We start from the raw sequence: 26,561 nt of genomic DNA on the forward strand, positions 1-26,561 counted from the left end.
AGTGGGTCCACTCTGCTGCAAATGAGGAACATTATCGAGCACAGCCTCTTAGATTTTTTGGGCTCTGCAATCTAGATACCTCATCCTTTATCACAATAGGTGTTTTTCATCATTGTCAATAAACCTTATGTTTTAGATATCCATCCATACTTCGCTGTTTCTCCACAGAACCGGCCTTAAGATCCACAACTCGTGTATGTCGTGTATCTCTAGCATCGTCATGAGAGAAATTTACATGAAGGGTGATTGAGAAACCTAAGGAGGATTCAACTGTACCAGCCTGGTCCACAGGATGATCTTCACCACTGCCTCCTTTATATCACTCTCATGGAGATTACAGTCACTGAGAGGTGTAAAATGGAGCGGTTTCTTAATGATCTCTAGAAAATTGTCTTCCGTTAACAACACCACAAACTGCCACATTACTTATTAATAATGCTCCCTGACCTTAGGCAGGAAAAGCCGTTATCATAGCTTTATGGAATTCACATTTCATAGTGCAGCAGACAACAATTAATTAGTGGATTTGCATATGACATGTTTACGGTAATTGTTTGATGGTTTTTGGACCACACTAGATCAGTTTAGTAATGAGAATGAGCAACGGAAGGCCAAATGTCACAGACCATGTCTGAAAAGAATAGTTTTTTGTGGGCAAAAATAATTTCTACCCGATGTTATTCCAGGTAGTGTGGCTTTAATAGTAGAATGAAGGTTATTCTCATCAGTGTGCTGGTGTCTTCTTGGGACTTGATGAGTATGTTGGTGGCACCAAATCACCCCTGAAGTTCCTCTTAAAGTGGATCTGTCAGCCTAATAGACTACACTAATTAAAGGGCTTTTCTGGGATTTTACAGGATAGATTTTCTAAGTTTGATCACTGGGGTAGCCGTGCTTCTCTCCCTTACATTGTCTGACACAGTAATGTCCATGTGTCTGCCTCTGTCCTTTGTTTGAAGATCATTTTGTGGAGGAAGTGAAATATTTAAGTTCATCACTCTTTTTGAGAAGATTTTTGGAGTACTTCATCTTTACTTGATAACCTGCTGCTATTCATATGATTGCGGTGCGAGTCCTGAGGTTGGGACCCACAATTGATCACAAAAATGTTGGCCTATCCTAAATGTATAAATTTGTCTAAATTTACAGAGTGCTGATCATGCTTCAACCAACAATGAACCCTCACATATATTAGGAACATATCTCCTAATATGCCTCAACCACCAAAAGTGATGCCTTTATGGATACAGCCACGTAGGTGCTCCCAGGGAAACTAGCTACTTAAGCTCCTGTATTTTGATAGTGAAGTCGGGAAAGGGGCTATAGAAGTAGCCAGTGATCATCATTTTTTAAACTATGATATCACCAGTTGCCCTTTTCTTAGTATTTTTTTTTACCTGTTTGACCCATTGACGCAAAAATGCTGTCTCAGAACCTATACCTAATATTTAAAAGCTATGTACACCTTCTGAGGCAATATTTTTTTTATTATTGTGTGTTTTTGGCTAAAAATCCTTTTTTTGATTAGTCTTTATTAAAAAATATTGAGCTGTTCTGTCACAAAGGGTTAACTTTTTTTCTAACTGTGTGACTGGTACTTTCACTTTTTGCCATCTAATAACCCTTATCTCTAAACTTCTAAGAGGAGTATAAACACTTATTTAAGCCACATTCTTAACAGTAAGATAAGAACTGAGCTATAGTGATTGTTTATAATGTCAGAGAACAGAGATAAGGAGTCCCTCAGCTCCCCAAATGTTGGAAAAGAGAGAAAATCCAAAGGGTGCTACTAGAGCATGTCGGCTCTGTACAGAAAAAAGGATGCATATTTTTTTATTTTATTTTAGCTCAAAATGAGTACAGTGCAATAAAAAAAAAAAAAATGCCTCCAAAAGTGTACATGGCCTTTAAGGTGGAGTACTGTTGCACAAAACATGACCATGTATTTCATAATCTTCCATTCATTTGAGTGGACACAAGCAATACCACATTTCTCCTGAAGTGGCCGTTGCAGGAGAAAGTAGTTGCTGCAAACGGCTTCACTCAGGAAATAACATCTGATCGTTATCAGGGGTTTGAGCTACCGAATCCATTGCAGAAGGGGCATTCTCTTTAAAGAAGACCTAAACCTTTGCTGGATCTCTTCTCTGTTCCCTAAGGCCTCATGCCTCATGTATCCCTTTTTGTGGCCTGCAAAACACGGGTAACATCTGTGTTAAGTCTGGATTTTTTTGTGGTCCCGTTGACTTCAATGGGTCCGTGGGCTGCATTTTGCAGCCAAGAATCAGACATGTTCTATCTTTTTGTGGAATGGACGCACGGATGCAGACAGCATACATATGACATCCATGTGTATTCCGTTTAATTATTTATTTATTTTGCGGACCCACAGAAATGAATAGGCCCATGTGCAGTCATGGATACAAAATATGGTGGTATGCATGAGGCTTAAGGCTACTTTTACAATGGCGTTTCTATTTTCCGGTATTGAGATCCGTTATAGGATCTCAATACCGGAAAAAATCGCTTCTGTTTTGTCCCCATTCATTGTCAATGGGGACAAAACGTAACTGAACAGAATGGAATGCTCCAAAAAGCATTCCGTTACGTTTGGTTGCGTGCGTTCCCATACCGGAGAGCATGTTGCGGTTTTCTTTCCGTCATGGGATGTGGAGCAAGATGGATCCGTCATTACACACAATGCAAGTCAATGGCTACGGATCAGTTTTCTCTAACACAATAGAAAACGGATTAGTTTCCCATTGACTTTCAATAAAGTTCTTGACGGATCCGTCTTGGCTATGTTATAGATAATACAACCGGATCCGTTCGTAACGGATGCAGATGGTTGTATTATCAGTAACGGAAGCGTTTTTGCTGAACCCTGCCGGATCCAGTAAAAACGCTAGTGTGAAAGTAGCCTAAACCATTTGCTTTAGGCCTCTTGCACACGACCGTATGGCTCTTTCAGTATTTTGCGGTCCGCAAAAAATACGGATTACGTCCGCGTGCATTCTTTGTGCATTCTGTTTTTACGGAACAGCTGGCCCCTGATAGAACAGTTCTATCCTTGTCTGTTATGCGGACGATAATTGGAACGCAAAAAAAAAAAACGGAACACAAACGGAAAAAATAAACCTGTTCGTGTGCAAGAGGCCTTCTAATGGAGCCATAGGATGCTGCCTCCAAGAACTGTGTGCAAGAGAGAGATTATTCTGTGACCCTAACAATAGCAAGTAGCAATAAACCTTTTAACACTGTAGTATTTTAGGCTCCTACGTCTCATAAATGCAGCTCAACAATAAAAAATAACACCTCATCAACTAACAGTAGACATGGCATTTACTTTTGATTGTTCTCATTATTTTCAAGCGTGACAAAATATACACACAGAAAAATTAGAGCTTGAAGTTAGAAAGATTTACTCTCGGAAATAATTGCCTGTCACAATGCAGTCTGCAAATTGGATATTCTGAAAAGGCTTAAGACAGGCATGATATATAAAATACTTGCAAGTCAGCCAAAGCCGGTGAGAAAAAAAAATCCCCCAACAAATTAAGTGTTTCCAATGGAATAAGAAATGTTTGCTAATTAAACTTGCTGCAGTCTTGTCATTCGCCTGTGATACAGTATTGCTTTGGAAAGCTATCACTTATGATTTATATGAAAGTTAAATATCTGGTGTTTACAGCAGTTTTCCCCACGGTGTAATTGAAGGACACATCTACTAACAATGAGGTTTACCGAGACAAACACTGTCGTTCTCACAAATCATCCCGTACATTTCACATTTCATGTGGACAAAAGGACAGCTCAACAGTCGTGTGGATGCAAATAATTATAATCCTCAGTGGCTCCTACAGTGATAAAAAAATATAAAAATACCAGAATAGAAAATGCCTGTAGGTGGCAGTGCTCCATAAGAATACACAAAATTTCCCATACACTACTGTATATAATCACTGTGGTGTATGGGAGAAGTAACGGGGGGCTTAAATATGTACAAATTCAAATTGCCCCCCTTTTCCCCAAAAAGTATAAACAATAAAAAACAAAATAAAGATCATTTGCGCAGCTGCATCCCAAAACTCTTGAACGATTAAAATATAAATGTATTCATCCCATACAGTGAATGGTGTAACATAAATAAAATCAAAATGGCCAATGCGCCGTTTTTTTGTCACTTCACCTCCCCCCAAAATTTTTATAAAAAGTGATCAAAAAGTCACACACTCCATAGTGCTTATCACTCAATACTACAGTTCGCCCTGCCCAAAATGAGCCCCTCACACAGCTCTGTAAACTTAAATATAATAAAAGTTATGGGAGTCAAAATAGGACGATGAAAAGAAAAAAATATTTTTTTCAAAAGTTTTTTTATTTCAGTTATTAAAACCCAAGAAAAACAATACAAGTGTGGTATCTCTGTAATCGTACTGACCCAGAGAATGAAGGGCACAGGTCAGTTTTACTGCATAGGGAACATTTAAAAAAAACGAAACCCATTAAACTATGGCGTAATTGTGTTTTTTTTTCCCCATTCCACGGTCCACCCCATTTGGAGTTTTCTTTCCCCCAGCTTGCCAATACTTCTTGTGCAATATTAAATGGTGCCATTAAAAAGCACAACTTGTCCCTCATACAGCTATGTGAATGGAAAAATTAAAAATTGTATGGATCCGGGAAGGCAAGGGAGTAAGGCCTCTTTCACACTTGCGTTGTCCGGATCCGGCGTGTACTCCACTTGCCGGAATTACACGCCGGATCCGGAAAAACGCAAGTGTACTGAAAGCATTTGAAGACGGAACCGTCTTCCAAATGCGTTCAGTGTTACTATGGCACCCAGGACGCTATTAAAGTCCTGGTTGCCATAGTAGGAGCGGGGGAGCGGTATACTTACAGTCCGTGCGGCTCCCGGGGCGCTCCAGAGTGACGTCAGAGCGCCCCATGCGCATGGATGACGTGATCACATGATCCATGCGCTTGGGGCGCCCTGACGTCACTCTGAAGCGCCCCGGGAGCCGCACAGACGGTAAGTATACTGCTCCCCCGCTCCCCACTACACTTACCATGGCTGCCAGGACTTTAGCGTCCCGGCAGCCATGGTAACCACTCTGAAAAAGCTAAATGTCGGCTCCGGCAATGCGCCGAAACGACGTTTAGCTTAAGGCCGGATCCGGATCAATGCCTTTCAATGGGCATTAATTCCGGATCCGGCCTTGCGGCAAGTGTTCCGGATTTTTGGCCGGAGCAAAAAGCGCAGCATGCTGCGGTATTTTCTCCGGCCAAAAAACGTTCCGTTCCGGAACTGAAGACATCCTGATGCATCCTGAACGGATTTCTCTCCATTCAGAATGCATTAGGATAATCCTGATCAGGATTCTTCCGGCATAGAGCCCCGACGACGGAACTCTATGCCGGAAGACAAGAACGCAAGTGTGAAAGAGCCCTAAAAAGAACAAAAATGCAAAAACAAAAAATCGCTCCATCATAAAGGGGTTCAGGTGAATCCCCCGATTATCATCAAAAAGCTCATCCTAATGGCCCCTACAATTGCTGCCATCTGAACACTTTCCAGTTATTCTCCCTGGCTGGTCAAGCCACACCTTGTGTTATGAAAGATAAATGTCATTGATACAAACTCCACACCAGTACAGGGGGCGCTATATACCTTTCTAACATCAATGCTCTGTAATGAACACCAGCGGTCTCCTTGTGGTTTAGGTGGCTTTGGGATTCCCTTTTCATTCTTTTTTTTGTTGCTGTGATCATTTCATGCGGTCTCTTTATGCAATGTAGTTTTGCTGAAGCGACACAGACATAATTAGTTCTTTATGAAATAAAAATGAGTATTCAGTGCAAACATACCCGACAGATAAACGCTGCGTAGTTGGTGAGAGATGGGAGCACTATTGTATGCACTTGAATAAGCTTCAGAAAGCATAAAGAATTCACAGCTCAGGCATCATCTGGAGCACAGTTTCCCCAGGGCCTGAGCTATCACTTTCTAGTTCATAAAAAGCTGCTCTGAACAGCTAACCACCCGGCCCCCTCCTCTGAATCTGTGCTCATCACGGCCCCCTCCACACTGGTCTCTCTTGGGTACAGAATGAAAAAATAGTCACTTTTAGAAACTGTGGCATTTTATCCCAGGGCGTATAGTCCAATCAAACTGATTCAAATACACCTACAAGCAAATTTATGTATAAAGTTTGGTACTTACATGTATATATCATAGGAAAAAAAGTTGCAAAAATTATAATTATTCACTTTAACCACTTAAAGGGGTTATCCCACTTAGCAGTTTCATACTTACCTGCTGCCACCGCGCGTTCACTTCCTGGATTCTGGCTGGGGGCGGGCTTCATCTTGATTGAAGTCTTCTCCCGGCCGGGCCGCGCGCTGGACTGAACGCGCACGCTGCCGCGCATGCGCAATGTGACTTATTTCTGGCCAGTATAGTACAGAGCCGGCGTGCGCGTTCGCAGCTCTGTACTATTCTGGCCGGGAAGAAGTCACCGTCGCGCATGCGCGGCAGCGTGCGCGTTCAGGACAGCGAGTGGCCCGGCCGGGAGAAAAGAAGAAGTCTTCTGGGCAAGCGCGACCATCGGGATCTTGCGGAAGAGCGGTGGTCGTAACCAGGTGAGACCGAGTCACAACAATAAGGTAAGTGGGGATGAATTTTCTCCTAATCGGTGGGAATTTGTTAATAAAGTATATTTACAAAAATGATCACTGTCAAATCATTAACAGATTTAACAGTGATCATTATGATGGGATAACCCCTTTAAGGACCACAGGTTTATAGCCCCCAGTGACCAGGCCCTTTTTTACAAATCAGCACTTCACAACTTTAACGGTTTATTGCTCGGTCATGCAACTTGGCACCCAAATGAATTTTACCTCCTTTTCTTCTCACAAATACAGCTTTCTTTTGGTGGTATATGATTGCTGCTGACATTTTTCGTTTTTCTGATATTAATCAAAATAGACTGCAATTTTCTCAAAAAAAAGTGTATTTTTAACTTTTTCTGGTAAAATTGTTCAAATATAATTACATTTCTATACAAGTTTGTGTCAGAATTTATTGTGCTACATGTCTTTGATAAAAAAAAAATCCAATAAGTATATATTTATTGGTTTGCGCAAAAGTTGTAGCGTTTACAAACTATGGTACAAAAATTAGAATTTCTGCATTTTGAAGCAGCTCTGACTTTCTGAGCACCTGTCATGTTTCTTGAGGTGCTAGAATGCCAGGATAGTATAAATACCCCCCAAATGACCCCATTTTAGAAAGAAGAAACCCCAAAGTATTCGCGAAGGGGCATGGTGAGTTTATGTATGATTAAAAAAAAATTCACAAGTTAGCGAAAAATGACACTTTCTGAGGAAAATAAATAAATAATAAAGTTTCCATTTCTGCTAACTTCTGGCAAAAAAAAATAAATCTCCCACGGACTCACTATGCCCCTCAGTAAATACCTTGGGGTGTCTACTTTCCGAAATGGGGTCATTTGTGGGGTGTGTTTACTGTTCTGGCATTTTGGGCGGGGCTAAATTGTGAGCAACCCTGTAAAGCCTAAAGGTACTCGTTGGACTTTCGGCCCCTTTACGCACCTAGGCTGCAAAAAAGTGTCACACATGTGGTATCGCCGTACTCAGAAGAAGTAGGGCAATGTGTTTTGGGGTGTATTTTTGCATATACCCATGCTGGGTGAGAGAAATATCTCAGTAAATTGACAACTTTGTATACATTTTTTTTTAAAGTTGTCATTTACAGAGATATTTCTCACACACAGTATGGGTATATGTAAAAATACACCCCAAAACACATTGCCCTACTTCTTCTGAGTACGGCGATACCACATGTGTGACACTTTTTTGCAGCCTAGGTGCACAAAGGGGCCCAAATTCCAATGAGAATCTTTACGATTTCACAGGGCATTTTTACGCATTTGGATTCCAAACTACTTCTCACGCTTTAGGGCCCCTAAAATGCCAGGGCAGTATAAATACCCCACAAGTGACCCCATTTTGTAAAGAAGACACCCCAAGGTATTCCGTGAGGGGCATGGCGAGTTCATAGAAGATTTTTTTTTTTTGGCACAAGTTAGCGGAAATTTATTATTATTAGTTTTTTTTTCTTACAAAGTCTCATATTCCACTAACTTGTGACAAAAAATTTAATTTTACATGAACTCACCATACCCCTCACGGAATACCTTGGGGTGTCTTCTTTCTAAAATGCGGTCACTTGTGGGGTATTTATACTGACCTGGCATTTTAGGGGCCCTAAAGCGTGAGAAGTGCCCTGTGAAATCCTAAAAGTACTCATTGGAATTTGGGCCCCTTTGCGCACCTAGGCTGCAAAAAAGTGTCACAGATGTGGTATCGCCGTACTCAGACGAAGTAGGGCAATGTGTTTTGGGGTGTATTTTTACATATACCCATACTGTGTGTGAGAAATATCTCTGTAAATGACAACTTTTTCCATTTTTTTATACAAAGTTGTCAATTTACAGAGATAGTTCTCTCACCCAGCATGGGTATATGTAAAAATACACCCCAAAACACATTGCCCTACTTCTCCTGAGTACGGTGATACCACATGTGTGACATTTTTTTGCAGCCTAGGTGCGCAAAGGGGCCCAAATTCCAATGAGTACTTTTAGGATTTCACATGGCATTTTTACGCATTTGGATTCCAAACTACTTCTCACGCTTTAGTGCCCCTAAAATGCCAGGGCAGTATAAATACCCCACAAGTGACCCCATTTTAGAAAGAAGACACCCCAAGGTATTCCGTGAGGGGTATGGTGAGTTCATGTAAAATTAAATTTTTTGTCACAACTTAGTGGAATATGAGACTTTGTAAGAAAAAAATAAAAAATATCAATTTCCGCTAACTTGTGCAAAAAAAAAAAAATCTTCTATGAACTCGCCATGCCCCTCACGAAATACCTTGGGGTGTCTTCTTTCCAAAATGGGGTCACTTGTGGGGTATTTATACTGCCCTGGCATTTTAGAGGCCCTAAAGTGTGAGAAGTAGTTTGGAATCCAAATGCGTAAAAATGCCCTGTGAAATCCTAAAAATACTCTTCAGCGGAATACCCCTTTTTTGACATTTTGGGCTAACTAAATTTAGGGGGTATTCCTCTGAGACTACCCAGGAAAAAGAGCACACCTGCCTAGTAAAAAGGGAGTGCTTGCGAAGTAAAGCTGCGATCACTAATAAAGATCGAAAAAGCTCAAAAGTGATCTTTATAGCGCCGCAGCGATTTGACGGTGTTTTTGCAGTGATCAGAAAAAAAACAATTCTGTCACTGCGGTGGGGCGGACTGAACGCAAGTGTGGGCACAAGACCAGGCCTGATCGGGCGAACACTGCGTTTTTTGTAGAGCCTAAGGTGACCCTAATGTACTGATATAGATCTGATTGCGATCAGTCTTGATCACTTACAGATACTATATAGTACTAGTGCAATGAGCAGGACACTGGGTCAGTGGGAATGCTATGCAGTGGGTCAGTTTATATGTGTATAAGTTTGTGACGCCAGTTGCAGCTTGCGCAGGTACTGTAGCAGGGCCCTTTAAGATGTTATGAGCTCACGTACTAGGTAAAGAATGCCAGAGGGGGATAATGTCTCTGTATAGCAGATGTGGTAGTATCAACGGTGTCTCCTACCTTGGTACGGCTGGACTCCTGTATCCTGGCTCACATGCAACAAAATGAGTGCTGTTAATAGGAGTAATTGAGGAATGATGGAAATCCACACAGATAATAGGGTCCAACTTGTCTTTACTTGATGTTATGATATGCAGCTTTGATCCATACAAGTATACAGCTTTAGTCTAGGGTCCCAGCAGGTTTTGGCAGGAATTTATAAGTATTCTGCATCTGATCATACGCCTATTAGAATCTGGCAGATATCTATCTTCTGCTCTGTCTTTAGTCTGCTTGGTTTGGATCTGCTTTGGATCTTTACTTACAGGACTGCTCGCAGGGTATGGTGGAGGCTTCCTGGAGATCTGATAGTTCTGTAGATGGCTGCTTTCTCTGTCCACCAGCTGAGGTAAGGGACTCAGGCTGGGAAGGTTGATCTTGGGCCTCAGCAGAGGCTTGGATCCTTGGTTGGGGTCCATGGTTCTGGGAGCGCCTACTAACACAGCCTACCCCAGCAGGGGGGTGGCTCACACTCTCTAACTTCCTTCTCCTCCTCATAAAGCATGGCATGGGACAACCCACTTCTGCTCATGTAGGGGAGACTAGACTGGAATGGTCTGTTCCAGGCTAGAAGCTAACTCTGACCTGTTGCATACTGCTGCCACCTGCTGGTGTACATTGAGAATTACAGCAGATATACAATACAAGCATAAAAATATACATTTTGGCAAATACACAGTTATACTACACAAGATGATAAAACACATTTACATTAACATTATGAAGCAGGGGAACAGAAGTTTGGTGACATACTTCAGGATGTTACACTAGTGCTGATTAGCGACAGTGATGACGCTAATCAGCGACTAATCAGTGACTGCTGTGCAGTGAACTGGGCGCTAACTACCTAACAAGTAGCTAACTAACTGGCGGTGATAAGGGACCCTTACAGGAAGGTGATCAGTGACAGAGGGGTGATCAGGGAGTCTATATGGGGTGATCAGGGGTTAATAAGGGGTTAATAAGTGACAGGGGGGGGTGTAATGTGTGTGTGTGTGGTGCTTGGTGCTACTTACAGAGCTGCTTGTGTCCTCTGGTGGTCGATCCATGCAAAAGACCATGGACCACCAGAGGAGCAGGTAACAGGTATATCAGACGCTATTTACAAAATAGCGTCTGATATACCTATTTGATTGGTTATTTTAAAAATCTACAGCCTGCCAGCCAATGATCAGCGCTGGCAGGCTGTAGTTCAACTTGTGAACTGTGCGATCCTGTGAACGCGCGCTCCTGTGAGCGCGCGTTCACAGGAAATCTCAGGTCTAACGAGATGACGCCAATAGGCGTCACTGAGACCTGAGAGCGCTGCCGTCCGGACGCCTATCGACGTTACCGTGACGGCAAGTGGTTAATTTACGGTATCTTTAATGAACGGTCACATATTTTTAGGTCAGTGTATTATGACCGGTAGGACTTTTAAGTCCTTAAGGGGTCTGTCAAGGAGCTGTTTTGCAGATACTGCTGATATCAGTTCGCTGGGAGGTAAAAGAAGGAAAAGCAACTAGCCAAGTGGAAGGTGCTGCAGCATCGTCATTTTAAGAGAAATGCCAGTGAAACAGACGTGTTAGAGCTGAGAGGTCCCCTTTGAAGAGGTTTTTCCAAAAATGGCCAGAATGGCATAACAAGATTAAGTAAAAAGGATATTCACCTCACCGCTCTCATTCTGATGCTTAGGCCAGCTCCACATCAGTTGTGTCCGGCGAGGTATTTTAGGGCGTGAGCTGGACACAACTGATATGTATGTGGCCGTTCATTGAGGATAAATTAAAGTTAATATCGTAATTATATTTTTCTCCAGCTTTTTTCTCATGGTGGAAAAGACCAAAACTCTGGTGGTTACTTTGATTCATCCTCGTCTTGACTACTGTAACTAATTACTAATAGGTCTCTCCTCACTAAACTCTCCCCCCTTCCATCTGTTCTAAATGCAGCTTCCAGGCTCATCTATCTGTGCACCCGCTACACGGATGCCTCCAGCCTGAGCCAATCACTTCACTGGTTGCCTATCCACCACAGAATACAGTTCAAACTTCTCACCCACAAAGCTCTCCACAGTGCTGCATCTCTTTACGCGTCCTCCCTCATTTCCATCTACCACCTTACTCACATTCTCCATTCTTCCAATGATCTAATATTAACATCCTCCATAATTCGAACCTCACACTCCCGTCTTTGAAACTTTTCTCGAGCTGCACCTCCTCTCTGGAACGCACTTTCCCGGACAATCAGGTTAATTCCCAACTTCCATTGCGTCAAACATGCCTTCAAAACACATCTTTTCAGGCGGGCTAATGATGTTCGGTAAACTGACTCTTCACTGTTAATTCTCCCCCTTCTGAACCCTTATTCTTAACTGAACGCCATCACTATTGTCTGATTGCAAATGAGCATAGGTGATTAAGGTGATTTGTTTGTTTATAATCTTTCCCCTCTTTAAAATGGCAGACCTGGTTCTGTGCAGGAATTGTTGTGCTTTTATTTCAGGTTCCACTCTTCAGAAGGTTTGGATGCTGTCTGATCTGTAGACAGCTCTTCATAATGCAGCAGGAAATCGTATTTTTGAAATCTGAGATTTGTAAATTAACCGTTAAACAAACTCAGGCGGAGAACATTGCAATGCCACTGCCACAGAGGCCCCCTAGAAATGAAAGATGGGTTACTGCAGGTTCTGGTAGACTGAGAGTTGTTGATAGAAGACATGTCCCACAGTCTGTGGCTCTGCATAATTCATTTGCAGCACTTTCAGAGTGCAAGAGCAACATGAGGGATGGCTCAAGCACAGTGGGTGAGAAACAATCATCTCCCATGCCTAAAGTATGCAAGACTGCAGCCAAAGACAAAAAGGAGAAGGTGAGGACTGATAGTAAGCAGCTGTTGGTGGGCGAATCCTCATCATAAGAGGTGTGAAGTTTGAGGAAAATGGTGTTGTGAGATGTCTCCCTGGTGCTACCGCTAGCAGGGATAGACGACGGATCCTTAATATTGTTAGGCAAGCAAAGCAGGAAAGAGAGGTGGTTGTTATTGTCCATCTTAGGACAAATGATCTGGCTTGCAATGAGGTTTCAAAGGTGAAGGAAGCTTTTCACACACTTGGAAATGATATACGGGAGGTTGCATCAACTGTTTCATTCTCTGCAGTTTTGCCTGTGCATAACCTTCAGCATGACAGGAAGATGCGCATTAAGGAATTCAATGTATGGCTTGGTGAATGGTGTCTGAACCAAGGGTTTGGCTTTGTGTCTCATGCTTTCGTTGGAATGGAAAAGAACTGTACAAGAAAGACGGTTTGCATCTTTCTCTCAAGGGAACCAATGTCCTCAGTGAACAGTTCCCAGTATTTGCTAAGGAGAATTTAAACTAGGAAAGGGAGGCAAAAGAGTGATAATCCAGCAGTCCGACTGCCCCCCGGAACAATGCCAGAAGATGCCAGTAGCACAAAGGTTAAGAAATGACAAGCTCAGATTCTTGTCTACAAATGCTCGCAGTTTAGGGAATAAGATCAATGAACTTGAGGCTATAATGGCATCTGAGAATATAGATTTAGTGGCTGTTACTGAGATGTGGTTCAATGGGAGTAATGACTGGGATATAACAATACCAGGGTTCTCTCTATACAGGAAAGACAGAGAAGGCAAGAAGGGGGAGGGGTGGCCGTGTATGTGAAAGATAGCATGAAATCTAATTTGATACAAGTTAGCGAGACCTATTTAGAGTCAGTTTGGGTTACCTTGCAGCTTGATAATCATAAGGTAACTCGTGTAGGTGTGATATATAGACTACCTAGCCAAGTCAAAGAATTAGATGATCTACTAGTTGAGGAAATAGCTAAAATGACATTGAAAGGGGAAGTTATCATTATGGGAGACTTTAATCTTCCTGATGTAAACTGGAAAACCAAAATAGCTAGTTCTGCCAGGAGTACAGATATTCAAAATTCCCTACTGGGATTATCTCTACAGCAAGTAGTTGAGGAGCCGGAAGGAAGCCATTTTAGATTTAGTATTCACAAATGGGAATTTGGTATCTGATATTACTGTAGGGGAAAGCTTGGGATCCAGTGATCACCAGTCAGTGTGGTTTACTATAAGTACAGTGACTGAGTCACACCACACAAAAACAAAAGTTTTAGATTTTAGAAAAACTGACTTTTCTAAAATTAGATTAGTGGTATACGAGTCCCTATCAGATTGGAACAGTTTCAATGGAGTCCAGGAGAAATGGGGCTACTTAAAAGTGGCACTATTGAAGGCAACAGAAAATTGCATTAGGCTTGTCAGTAAAAGCAAAAAAGGAAGAGACCACTGTGGTACTCAGCAGAAGTGGCCAGAATCATTAAAAACTAAAAGATAGCATTTAGTAATTATAAAAAATAAAAAAAAAAACGAGGATGACAGGCAAATTTATAAGATTAGGCAGAGAGAGGCCAAACAAGTTATAAGAGCTTCTAAAGCACAGGCAGAAGAGAAATTAGCTCAGTCAGTGAAAAAAGGCGATAAGACATTCTTCAGATACATAAATGAAAAAAGGAAACTAAAACAAGGAATTACCAAATTTAAAAAAAAAAGAAGGAAGGTATATGGAAGAACATAAAGAACAAGCTGACTGCCTCAATGAATACTTCTGTTCACTTTTTACAAAGGAAAATGAAGGAAAAGGACCTCAGTTAGGAAGGAAGACTAATGAATCTTTTGATGCATGTGTCTTTACAGAGGAAGAGGTTGTAAGTCAGCTCTCTAAAATTATTACAAATAAGTCACAGGGGCCTGATGGGATACACCCAAAGCTATTAAAAGAGCTCAACGGCGAACTAGCAAAACCATTAACAAATTTATTTAACCAATCACTGGCAACAGGAGTCGTCCCAGAAGATTGGAAATTGGCAAATGTTGTGCCCATTCACAAGAAAGGTAGTAGGGAGTAATCGGGCAACTATAGGCCAGTAAGCCTGACATCAATAGTGGGGAAATTAATGGAAACCATACTTAAGGAGAGGATTGTGGAACATCTAAAATCCCATGGATTGAAAGATGAAAAACAGCATGGGTTTACTTCAGGGAGATCATGTCAAACTAATCTTATTGATTTTTTTGATTGGGTGACTAAAATAATAGATGGCGGAGGTGCAGTAGACATCGCTTATCTGAACCTTAGTAAGGCTTTTGATACTGTCCCACATAGAAGGCTTATCAATAAATTGCAGTCTTTGTGCGTGGACTCCCAGATTAGGCAGTGGCTGAGTGACAGACAACAGAGGGTTGTAGTCAATGGAGTATATTCAGACCATGGTCTTGTTACCAGTGGGGTACCTCAGGGATCTGTTCTGGGACCCATATTGTTTAATATCTTTATCAGTGAAATTGCAGAAGGCCTCGATGGTAAGGTGTGTCTTTTTGCTGATGACACAAAGATTTGTAACAGGGTTGATGTTCCTGGAGGGATACACCAAATGGAAAAGGATTTAGGAAAACTAGAGGAATGGTCAAAAATCTGGATAAGATAATGCACCTGTGGCGTAAAAACCCAAGAGCAGAATATAAAATCAGTAATACAGTCCTAACCTCAGTATCTGAGGAAAGGGATTTAGGGGTCATTATTTCAGAAGACTTAAAGGTAGGCAGACAATGTCATAGAGCAGCAGGAAATGCTAGCAGAATGCTTGGGTGTATAGGGAGAGGCATTACCAGTAGAAAGAGGGAGGTACTCATGCCGCTCTACAGAGCACTAGTGAGACCTCATTTGGAGTATTGTGCGCAGTACTGGAGACCATATCTTCAGAAGGATATTGATACTTTGGAGAGAGTTCAGAGAAGAGCTACTAAACTAGTACAGTCGTGGTCAAAAGTTTTGAGAATGACACAAATATTAGTTTTCACAAAGTTTGCTGCTAAACTGCTTTTAGATCTTTGTTTCCGTTGTTTCTGTGATGTAGTGAAATATAATTACACGCACTTCATACGTTTCAAAGGCTTTTATCGACAATTACATGACATTTATGCAAAGAGTCAGTATTTGCAGTGTTGGCCCTTTTTTTTTTCAGGACCTCTGCAATTCGACTGGGCATGCTCTCAATCAACTTCTGGGCAAATTCCTGACTGATAGCAACCCATTCTTTCATAATCACTTCTTGGAGTTTGTCAGAATTAGTGGGTTTTTGTTTGTCCACCCGCCTCTTGAGGATTGACCATAAGTTCTCAATGGGATTAAGATATGGGGAGTTTCCAGGCCATGGACCCAAAATGTCAACGTTTTGGTCCCCGAGCCAGTTAGTTATCACTTTTGCCTTATGGCACGGTGCTCCATCGTGCTGGAAAATGCATTGTTCTTCACCAAATTTTTGGGCAAAATTGTGAGTGAGCCCACTCCCTTGGATGAGAAGCAACCCCACACATGAATGGTCTCAGGATGCTTTACTGTTGGCATGACACAGGACTGATGGTAGCGCTCACCTTTTCTTCTCCGGACAAGCCTTTTTCCAGATGCCCCAAACAATCGGAAAGAGGCTTCATCGGAGAATATGACTTTGCCCCAGTCCTCAGCAGTCCATTCACCATACTTTCTGCAGAAGATCAATGTGTCCCTTATGTTTTTTTTGGAGAGAAGTGGCTTCTTTGCTGCCCTTCTTGACACCAGACCATCTTCCAAAAGTCTTTGTCTCACTGTGCATGCAGATGGCGCTCACACCTCCCTGCTGCAATTCCTGAGCAAGATCTGCACTGGTGGCACTCCGATCCCGCAGCTGAATCCTCTTTAGGAGACGATCCTGGCGCTTGCTGGACTTTCTTGGACGCCCTGAAGCCTTCTTAACAAGAATTGAACCTCTTTCCTTGAAGTTCTTGATGATCCTATAAATTGTTGATTGAGGTGCAATCTTGGTAGCCACAATATCCTTGCCTGTGAAGCCATTTTTATGCAACGCAATGATGGCTGCACGCGTTTCTTTGCAGGTCACCATGGTTAACAATGGAAGAACAATGATTTCAAGCATCACCCTCCTTTTAACATGTCAAGTCTGCCATTTTAACCCAATCAGCCTGACATAATGATCTCCAGCCTTGTGCTCGTCAACATTCTCACCTGAGTTAACAAGACGATTACTGAAATGATCTCAGCAGGTCCTTTAATGACAGCAATGAAATGCTGTGAAAAGGTTTTATTGGGATTAAGTTAATTTTCATGGCAAAGAAGGACTATGCAATGCATCTGATCACTCTTCATAACATTCTGGAATATATGCAAATTGCTATTATAAAAATTTAAGCAGCAACTTTTCCAATTTCCAATATTTATGTAATTCTCAAAACTTTTGGCCACGACTGTACACTCATAGGGCCGGACATAAAAATGCTGCATGCAGCGTTTTTTTTTGTGTCTGGTGCTATTTGGCATCCGGCATCACAACTGTTGTGCCAAATGTATGTCCACGATCCTATAGAAAGATATGGAATCAGTTCTGGCCCAGTTCCCCCTGTGCGTTTTCTGTTTCATGCCGGAGGGGAACTGAGCCTGAAAGCTCGACAAATATGTAGGGGGCCTTAGTGGGAACCTAATGGTCTTTGCTTTCTGGTCCCATTTGACACACAGTAAATTCCCTCTCAGCCAATCACTGGCCGTGGCTCTGGCCTGCCTCAGCCAGTGACTGACTAAGCGGGGGACCTTGTAAGTGCCAAAACAGGAACAGTGAAGGTGTAATGCAAGAATAAACCAAATTGCTGAGTTTTTAAATCATTTAAGGCAGCGGTGGTTAAAGTTTTCAGAGAGTGGATCAGAAACTGGGACTGAATATAATGCCTGGAGTAGTAAATTGATTTTGTAGTTGAGTGGAAGGTTATTAGAGATATACAGACAACAAACATGCTACAGGTTGTTTTTTCTTGAATTTGAGAATCTGTACTTTTGGAATGTCAAGTATCAATGAGCCAACCTTTGATAGAGAATACTGTAAGGGGTTATCAACTAATTTCCAATATCATATCTGATCTTTGGTGAGGTTGCAGAGTGTCTGACCCCCAATCAGCTGTTAGAGTCTTGCGCCAGAAGTACACAGCTCCATCCATTGGGCAGTGGGCTGACCTTGTAACTGCAGTGCTGCCACCATTCACTTCAGTGGGAGCAGTGCTGTAGCAGACAGCTCCGTCCACTACACGACGGACCAAGTTGTGTATTTCCGGCACTGGCTTCACAGTTCTGAAACAACTGATTGACCAGGGTTCAGGATGTTGGACCCCTGACTATCAGATATTAATGGCCTATCGTGAGGAGAGATCATCAATAGTAAAGAAGTGGACAACCACCTTTATAAGTAACATTGATTAAACAAGCTAAATATGATAAGCAAACCATAATATGAAAAGTAAACTTCTCAAGAGGTCCGGTCGGCATCCTCTATGTAGCTGCTGTAGATGGTTACACGGCAGTTGTGGTCCTTAGACAGTGTACAAGGGATCTCTGAATAATAGGAAATTGCATAGTTGAAAGGACAGATGTCTCTTCCAGTTAATGTACCAGGCTCGTAGACATCAGCCCCAAAAGACAAAAAATGTGTTGTGTAAGGTTATATGTATAAATTTATAAAATCTGAACCTGGTCGAGTGATTCCAGATTTTATTTTAAGGTTTTCCAACTATTATTTTGACTTTACAATCTACTGACAGATATTTTAAGAAAAATGCAAATAATATCTTTATTATTTATGACCACCCCCCTTCCATTTCTGCCATAGAAGTCCCTTGCTTTATCTGTTTATCTGTCCATTCAGTATTTAATGAGTGATGTCACCAAGCGGTAGAGACAGGATGTTCCAGGGCACTGTATTACGTTTCGTTTCATTTTTCGTTGTGCAGGATCCGTTCTGTAAATAACGAGGTTGTTAATTTTACTCTCGAGTTCACTAATTGGAAGCGGCTTTCTGCAGATGTGGAGATGCTCCTGTCCACCCACGCAGAACACTTCACCTGGATTCCACACAAGCATTTCGGTAAGCAAACAACTGTCAGATGAATTCTCTGTGCCTCGGATTATAGTGATTAGAGGGGGGGAAAAAGCTCTTCAGGGCATTTACTGAAAACTACAACAGTACAGGACTAAGTAAGATGTGTGAAGTACAAGTCTACGCTTTTGGCTAAAATAACAGCTCCTTGTCTTGTAAGCAAATAACAAAATGATTTTACTGCAGAGGAACTGTACACGTATAGATGAGCGTATGGAGATATATCTTCTGAGGATTCGTCCACATGAGACTTTAGTCACACATGCGATGTAGCTGTGTGATATCCGTTGTAGGACAGATGTGAACGATGGACCCTATTGTCTTATAATGGAGCTCATTAGGGTTTCAGAGTTTTTTATGGCAAGAAAAATCAACATTCACAATTTTTTTATGTCAAATCTATCAGAATTTCGAATGGAGTCTCTAGGGCAAATGTAAATTTTAGCCCTATAGTGTATGGTTGTGCTTGAAATTCTCATGCACGAAGTTGCACTTTTTGACTATGTTTGACGCCCTACTGTTGTCCCTAAAGTTATGGTGCCCATACACCTTCATAGGCTGCTGGCAGAACGCCTTGTTCAGTTGACTGCTCTCTCTCCTGACTCCCCCTTATACACATAATACGCATACAGTATGCTCAGTTCATTAAAGGGGCATCCGGCGCTAATCAGTGGTTTTGGGAAGCTGCTGCGCTCACCAAAGCACTGGTGAGCGCAGCAGCCTCCCGGGAGCTTACCAAGCACAGTGCCGTACACTGGATAGCATCTGTGCTTGGTATTGCAGCTTAGCCACATTTATGTGAACAGGGCTGAGCAGCAACTAGGCCATGTGACTGATGTACGATGATGTCACATGGCCTAGGAAGAGGCCTTTTCTAACAGTTGATCGGCGGGGATCCCGGGTGTCAGACCCCCACCAATCTGATATTGATGACCTCTCCTTAGGATAGGTCAGCAATATTAATTTGTGGATAACTCCTTTAAGTGTGTATGGATTTTTTATTGGGGGAAAAAGAGAAAGCTGCTGCCAGACATCTATTGTGGTGGCTTTTCTCTCAGATAAGAAAAGGATCAGGTAAAGAAATTTGCCCAGTTTGCCCCATCCTTTACTCCACCAACATCATCTTCGGGAAAGAGTCAGGAGCTCTCCAAATACATTAAAATGTCAGCCAGTTTGGCCAATAATAAACTGATGTGAACGGGGGCCTTTACAGATGCTATGGTTTGCAGAGGAAATGCAATGGATTGTATCTAATATATAAAACTGAGTGTATGTATGTATGTATTGTGAGACAGTGACAGATCTCACACAGATTAGAGGCAAGGAAGGAGTGGATAGTGCGGCCCACACCCCTATTCCACCACAAGTGAGACCAGCTGGAGGTACTCAGGCCAGGGTGTAAGTAAGGGGGGAGTGTGCAAACAGAGGCCTGGTGAGGCTCTGTGAGTGTGGTCTCAGCTGGACCAGGCTGAGAGACCAGGAGGCTGGGAGATATTCTGACCGTGCTGCAGCCTGGGGATTGGTGGACTATTGGGCTGAGAAAGCTGCACCTGAAACAGTGTGTGAACTGTGATGTATACTGTAGGTGAGTCAGAGAGACATGTCTTATGTTGTAGTTAGTGCCCAGACGGGCAGGCATTTATTTCCTACTGTTTATGTTTGAGCTTTTGCCACAATAAAGCACATTTTGAACATGAAAATCCATTGTCTGTGAAGATATCTGTGAGCGTGACCCCAGTGAAAGAGAGCTACCCCTCACAGTATGTATGTCCGCTAAAGGAATCTGCACCATCACATTTACAATTGCGAAATCTGGCACACAGGTACATCGGGTGTCCGGGAAGGTTTTAGACCAGGTCTCAGCTCTCTAGCTTGGACCATTCCTGAGATATTGCCAAAAATGCAAATATAGCACCATCACATGATCTAAATTAGCCAATAGAAGCTTGCAGGTCTTTCTCCTCATATGCCGACTGCCATACACATGGTCACATGACCCTTATCAGCCAATAGAAGCTCGCAGGCCCTTAGTCTCCACATACACACAGTTTTACACCAGATTTCCATAACAACCCAGCCATTTTTCTTCACTGCTGTAAAGGGGCAGGGTGCTGTGGATGACACTGTTAAGGGAGCAGAGTGCTGAGGTCACAGTTAAGGGGGCAGGCTGCTGTGGAGGTCACAGTTAAGGGGACAGTCTGATATGGAGGTCAGTGTTAAGGGGCAGATTGATGTAGAGGCCACTGTTAAGGGGGCGGGGTGTTGTGGAAATCACTGTTAAGGAGATGGGGTACTGTGAAGGTCACTAATAAAGGAGCGTCCGCTGTGGAGGTCACTGTTAAATGGGCGGTTGCTGTGGAGGTCACAGTTAAGGTGACGGTCGGCTATGGAGGTCAGTGTTAAGGGGCGGGGTGCTGTAGAGGTCACTGTTAAGGTTGCGGGGTGCTGTGGAGGTCACATTTTAAGGGAACAGACCTGTGTGGAGGTCACTGTTAAGGGGGTGGGTTATTATGGAAATCACTGTTAACGAGACGGGGTACTGTGGAGGTCTCAAATAAAGGACCGGCCGCTGTGGAGATCACTATTAATAGGGCGGGGGACTGTGGAGGTCACTATTAAAGGGGCAGCTTTTGTGGAGGTCACTGTTAAGGGGTGGGTTATTGTGGAAATCACTGTTAAAGGGATTCTGTCACCAGGTTTCACCCCTGTCAGCTAAACATATGCTGATGTTCAGGGCCTCATCAGGATTCCTAATGTGGGCTTTTAAATGTGATCCGTAGCCTTATTTTGCTAAAAAAACTGGTTTTACTAACCTGTCACTCAAAGAAATAAGGTGCCCAAAGGGATGTCAAGGGATGCAAGGTGCCGGCCGCACCCACCGCCGTTCGTGCCCAGCGCCGCCTTTCCAGACTTCTGCACCGCCTCCTAATCCTCTGTGCCGCCTATCGCTCTCCCTCCCTCCCCCCTCCTCCTGCTGTAAGATATTGCGCGTGCGCACAGGGCTCTGAGAGGCTGGCGCCAGAGTGCAGGTCATACTTGGGTTGAACGAAGTGCCGGCGCATGCGCACTTCGCTTTAAGAAGCCAAATCGAGAAGTCCGCACGGGCGCATCAGGCAGAGCCCTGTGCGCACGCGCAAGATCTTACAGCAGGAGGAGGGGGGATGGAGGGAGAGCGAGAAGCGGCACAGAGGATTAGGAGGCGGTGCAGAAGTCTGGAAAGGCGGCGCTGGGCACGAACGGCGGTGGGTGCGGCTGGCACCTTGCATCCCTTGACATCCCCTTGGGCATCTTATTTCTTTGAGTGACAGGTTAATAAAACCTGTTTTTTTGGAAAATAAGGCTACGGATCACATTTAGAAACCCACATTAGGAATCCTGATGAGGCCCTGAACATCAGCAAATGTTTAGCTGACAGGGGTGAAACCTGGTGACAGAATCCCTTTAAGTGGACTGGATACTGTGGAGGTCACTAATAAAGGGGCGGCCGCTGTGGAGGTCACTGTTAAAGGGGAAGGCGCTGTGGATGTTACTGTTAAATGGGCGGGCACTGTGGAGGTCATTGTTAAGGGAGGAGGGGACTGTAGAGGCCACTATTAAAAGGGGCAGCGGGGTATTGTGAGGTCACTGTTAAGGGAGTGGGGTACAGTGGAGGTCACTGTTAAGGGAGCGGGGTACTGTGGCAATCACTGCTAAAGGGACAGTCGCTGTGGCGGTCTCTGTTAAGGCGGCCCGGAATGGTGGAGGTCACAGTTAAAGGGACTGTAACCTATGGTCAGTGTTAAGGGGCGGGTGCTGTAGAAGTCACTGTTGAAGGGGCAGGCTGCTGTGAAGGTCAAAGTTAAGTGGGTGGGCTGCTGTGGAGGTCCCATTTTAAGGAGGCGGGGCACTTTGGGGGGGTCAGTGTTAAGGGGTGGGGGGGGCTGTGAAGGTCACTGTTAAAAGGAGTGGGGTACTGTAGATGTCACTGTTATGGGGGATACTGTCTATATATTAACGACACACAAACATTAGATGAAATATACCAGTGCGAAGCCGGGTCTTTCTGCTAGTTGAATATAAATACAGTTAGTAACAGAAATGCCTAAAACAAAATCATGGTAACATTAGAAAATACATTGGCAATGTAGAACGGCCATTCATGGGGTTTTATTTTGGTAATTATTTTTTATCAAGTTCCTGCCGCATTTCCCCAGAACCATACTTACCTGCTTCACACCACTCCAGTCCTCAGCGCTGCCCCTGCTGCCTCCGTGTAGCGTTCCCCGCACGGTTTACTTCGGGCTGGCTATGGACATGGTCCCATGCACCTCTCCAGCCAATGACTGGCTTCAGCTGGGATGTGGTCACAAGCAGCACGTCACCAGTGGAGGGGTGCATGTAACCATGTCGGAAGATGGAGGCAGCGCAGTAGACCATAGCAGTTTGGAGCAGGTACTGTAAGTATGAATCTTCTGTTTCAGGGGGCATATTGCAGGCACTTGATAAAAAATAACAATTACCAGAAAACCCCTTTTAATTAAAAGACCTTTCATAGTCGGCTTTTATAGGTAATTATTTACTGAGATGCCATTTTGTGTTTCATATCAGAAATTCTGCTAAATCGCCAGCAAAAGGAGAAAAGTCAGTGGTTTACATTTACTTTAACCTTTTACTAGAAATATCAGTGCTAATTAAAAGAAATCCCTCTGTATTTCTCTGCAGTTTATGTATTCAGCGTGTGCTGCTGAGGTTATTTAAAGGGGTATTCCCACTCTAGTAGCCTGTGACAGTATACACGGATATCGGTACACAAGCCACAGTTACCAGTAGGTTTCAGCACATAGATGTCCATGGGAGACTCTTGCTGTACCACCAATGATGTCTTTGGAGCTGGCTTTTCTTTACTGAGAAAACTAAAGATGAGCAAACTAAACGTCCACTTGGACATACAGTGGGACTGTTGAAGGTACGTCCACGTGAGATGGATACACTTCAAATTTGCATTCTCATCCAGCAAAAAATGTGAGGTTTTGATAAAGTTCATCCACGCAGTGTTTATTGACCTGCGTTGTGCATTCTACATCTGGCACATGTCACTTTATGCTGTGTATTTCCATTGCAGATTTCACCCTTTGCAATGTAGAGGCTGAAATCTGCTTCAAAATCACAGTTGTGGAAATACAGCAAAATCTGCATTGAAAATTCCGCCCCATGTGAACGTCCCCTTGAGTCCCTTTTTTGATCTGTTAAGCATCTGCTCCTGATTGTCTATATTGATTGCAGCTACAAATATGTCAGAATCCATTCAGTGCATGCACTCTACCACTGCTTTATACTATGGTTGTGGTCTGCTGCAGTGGTTTTTCCAGAAAATCAATGATCGTCTTGAGAGACAAATTCTCAAGATGTCTTAGAAGCTGTTTACCTATAATGAACACACTGCAGGTAAATGATTCCTGCACATCCTTGTGAACATACGTCAAGACCTGTGGGAGAAGTCATGATGCTTTGCCGTCATGGCCCAGCTCACAAATTGGTCATCTGCTTTGTCGGTAGGTGACGGGTGCTCTTTAAATTTTAAACTTCTGACAAGAATCCTAAAAGTTTCAGCACTGCTCAGGCTAAAAATAGGATGGATAGGAAATATATATATATATATATATATATATATATATATATTTTTTTTTTTACAGTCCAGCATTGACAGACTTTTATAAATGATGATTTCCAATGTTTCCTGTCAGCACATAAAGTTAGCGAGAAGCTGAAGCTTGTATAACAAGCTTGACAATCATAAACCTCCTGGCTCCTATCAGAACACACTGTAACTGCTCAGTTTAAGACTGCCTAATACTTGCAAGCATCCAGTCCAAACTTTCTAAATGTATTCACGCCGTAATCCGGTGGGAAAAAAATGAAGATGGAAAAAGAAATATAATCCTTATGTAAAATATCTATTCAGGAGGTGATGGATGAAGCAAGAGGCTTTGAAATTCTTTTGATGTGTACTCAACTAGCGGTGTCATGCAAGGATAGAGGTGAATGAGGAGGGTGGCACTGGTGCTTTCTCAGACACAAGCATTGAAGATAATTGAAAGTAGCAGGATACAGGACTTGGCATTCATGGGTTTTAGAATAAAAATGTTAATAGATTTTGTTAATTCCCAAATTATCAGTTGGACAAAGCAGAGTATATAAAGCCAGAGCCAAGACTTCTCAGTCTAAACGGTAAGCTATTATTTCCATATCCAGTCTTTACTGGGGTTAACATGGTTATATCGGAAAATAATAGCATTCTTAAGACAGAATGCAAAACAATATGCCCATTTAGGGGTTAAAAAAAAACCCAGCAACTCGCCTCATCCACTTGATCGCGCATCAGCTTCTTCTATCTTCAGTGAACAGGACCTGCCACATGGTGATGTCATCACGCATATCGCAGGTCCTGTTCAGTAAAGATAAAAGAAGGTGCTGCAGTGCGATCAAGTTGACGAGGCGAGTTGTTGTTTTTTCAAACCCCTAAATGGCCATATTGTTGCTATTATTTTCTGATATAACCATGTTATAACGGAAAATAATAAAGTGAAGTTCGGGTCCCATTGACTTCAATGGGGTTCGGGTCCCAAACCCGGCAAACTTGAACTTCCACGGTTTTGCTCATCCCTACTAAGTACCTACAAATTTACCTGGTGTCTCTAGAGCGTTTGCCTCTCTTCCACGTGTTGGTCGTGTGTGAAGGCTCTTAGTCCCCAGGAATTTAGGACCTATGTAAGTCTGAGGCCTTGGGAGATAACTAGACATATGTTAGCAGAACAAGCCTCATGTGGAACCTCAGCAACTACACTGTCCGATTTGCCAACTACTTCTCGTGCCATAAGATTTAAACATCTGTTGCAATATATGAATGACTTACCTCAATGTGGTCGCACCCTCTAGCTTACTGAAACACTCAACAAACTTTTGTATTCCTCTCAAAATATGAATTTTTTTGTTCCCTTATGCACAGCATCTCTCCCATCACTGATGCATCTCTGCCGACTTAAAATCCGTTCGCTCTTGAAAACGGAACATTTACGGTCTAATAAATACATATCTCGACTGCCTCTTCCTGTCTGCCTTCAAGATTATCTGCAGTATTCTGATGTGCTACATCACCATGGTATTGCCAGAAAGGATGATTCTCCTGAGGATAACCTAGCAAATATCTCTCAAGCAAGTGATTGATGGAAATCCGTATATCACCTTGACTGGACATTAATACACTGCCCTAGGCTGAATTTCAATTTTGAATACCACTTGTAGATATGTTATAAAATGTTTTTGATGCATTCTGGACTGAAACATGCTGCTATGTAAATCTGCGATGTAAGGAGCAGGAAGTATAGATGTAAATATCATGTAAAATGTGCCCTATAAATATGCATTGTTCTATTGTCAATGTTTTGTGTCTTTGTATAGGCTCACGGGCATCAAGGTTTTCATGCATTGTGCAAACATGTTCCTTGGGAAGTTATTCGGCTGGTTCTGGACTCAATGCATCTTTTAAGGTCTCTTCCAGTATGAAAGACATTGCGACCATGTAGTTTGATTTATTTATGTTTTAATATAACTGTCATTCTAGATGGGCCGTAATGCCTCCTGCTCCTCGGTAGGTGGAAACAAATATCTGAAAACTGACACAGAGAATTACTGGAAGAGTATATCATACCTAATAATGGTTCTTATATTTCCTCCTATATTTTCTGTTGTACACACTTTGAAGTAATGGCTTCTAGACCGCTTTTTCTCCCCTGGAATTACAAGTTTGGTGTAATCCTGAAACAAGCAAGTATATGTGTGACACAAGCAATAGGAGCTCTGATGCTGGTTCCAG

At 42.7% G+C, this 26,561-nt stretch overlaps 1 protein-coding gene across 2 annotated transcripts in view; it reads left to right on the plus strand.

The window, feature by feature from the left end:
• Positions 1-26,092, plus strand: part of ASB3 (ankyrin repeat and SOCS box containing 3) — a 156,962-nt gene extending 130,870 nt beyond the window's left edge. For both annotated transcript variants that reach the window (XM_040430158.1, XM_040430157.1), the window contains exons 9-10: positions 18,564-18,697; positions 25,695-26,092. In XM_040430158.1, coding sequence (XP_040286092.1) covers positions 18,564-18,697; positions 25,695-25,912 — 352 coding nt within the window. In that variant the 3' untranslated portion in view covers positions 25,913-26,092. The remainder of the gene's footprint in view (positions 1-18,563; positions 18,698-25,694) is intronic.
• The last annotated feature ends 469 nt before the right edge of the window (positions 26,093-26,561 follow it).

Source organism: Bufo bufo, chromosome 4 (assembly GCF_905171765.1).
Source record: "Bufo bufo chromosome 4, aBufBuf1.1, whole genome shotgun sequence".
Classification (NCBI taxonomy): Eukaryota; Metazoa; Chordata; class Amphibia; order Anura; family Bufonidae; genus Bufo; species Bufo bufo.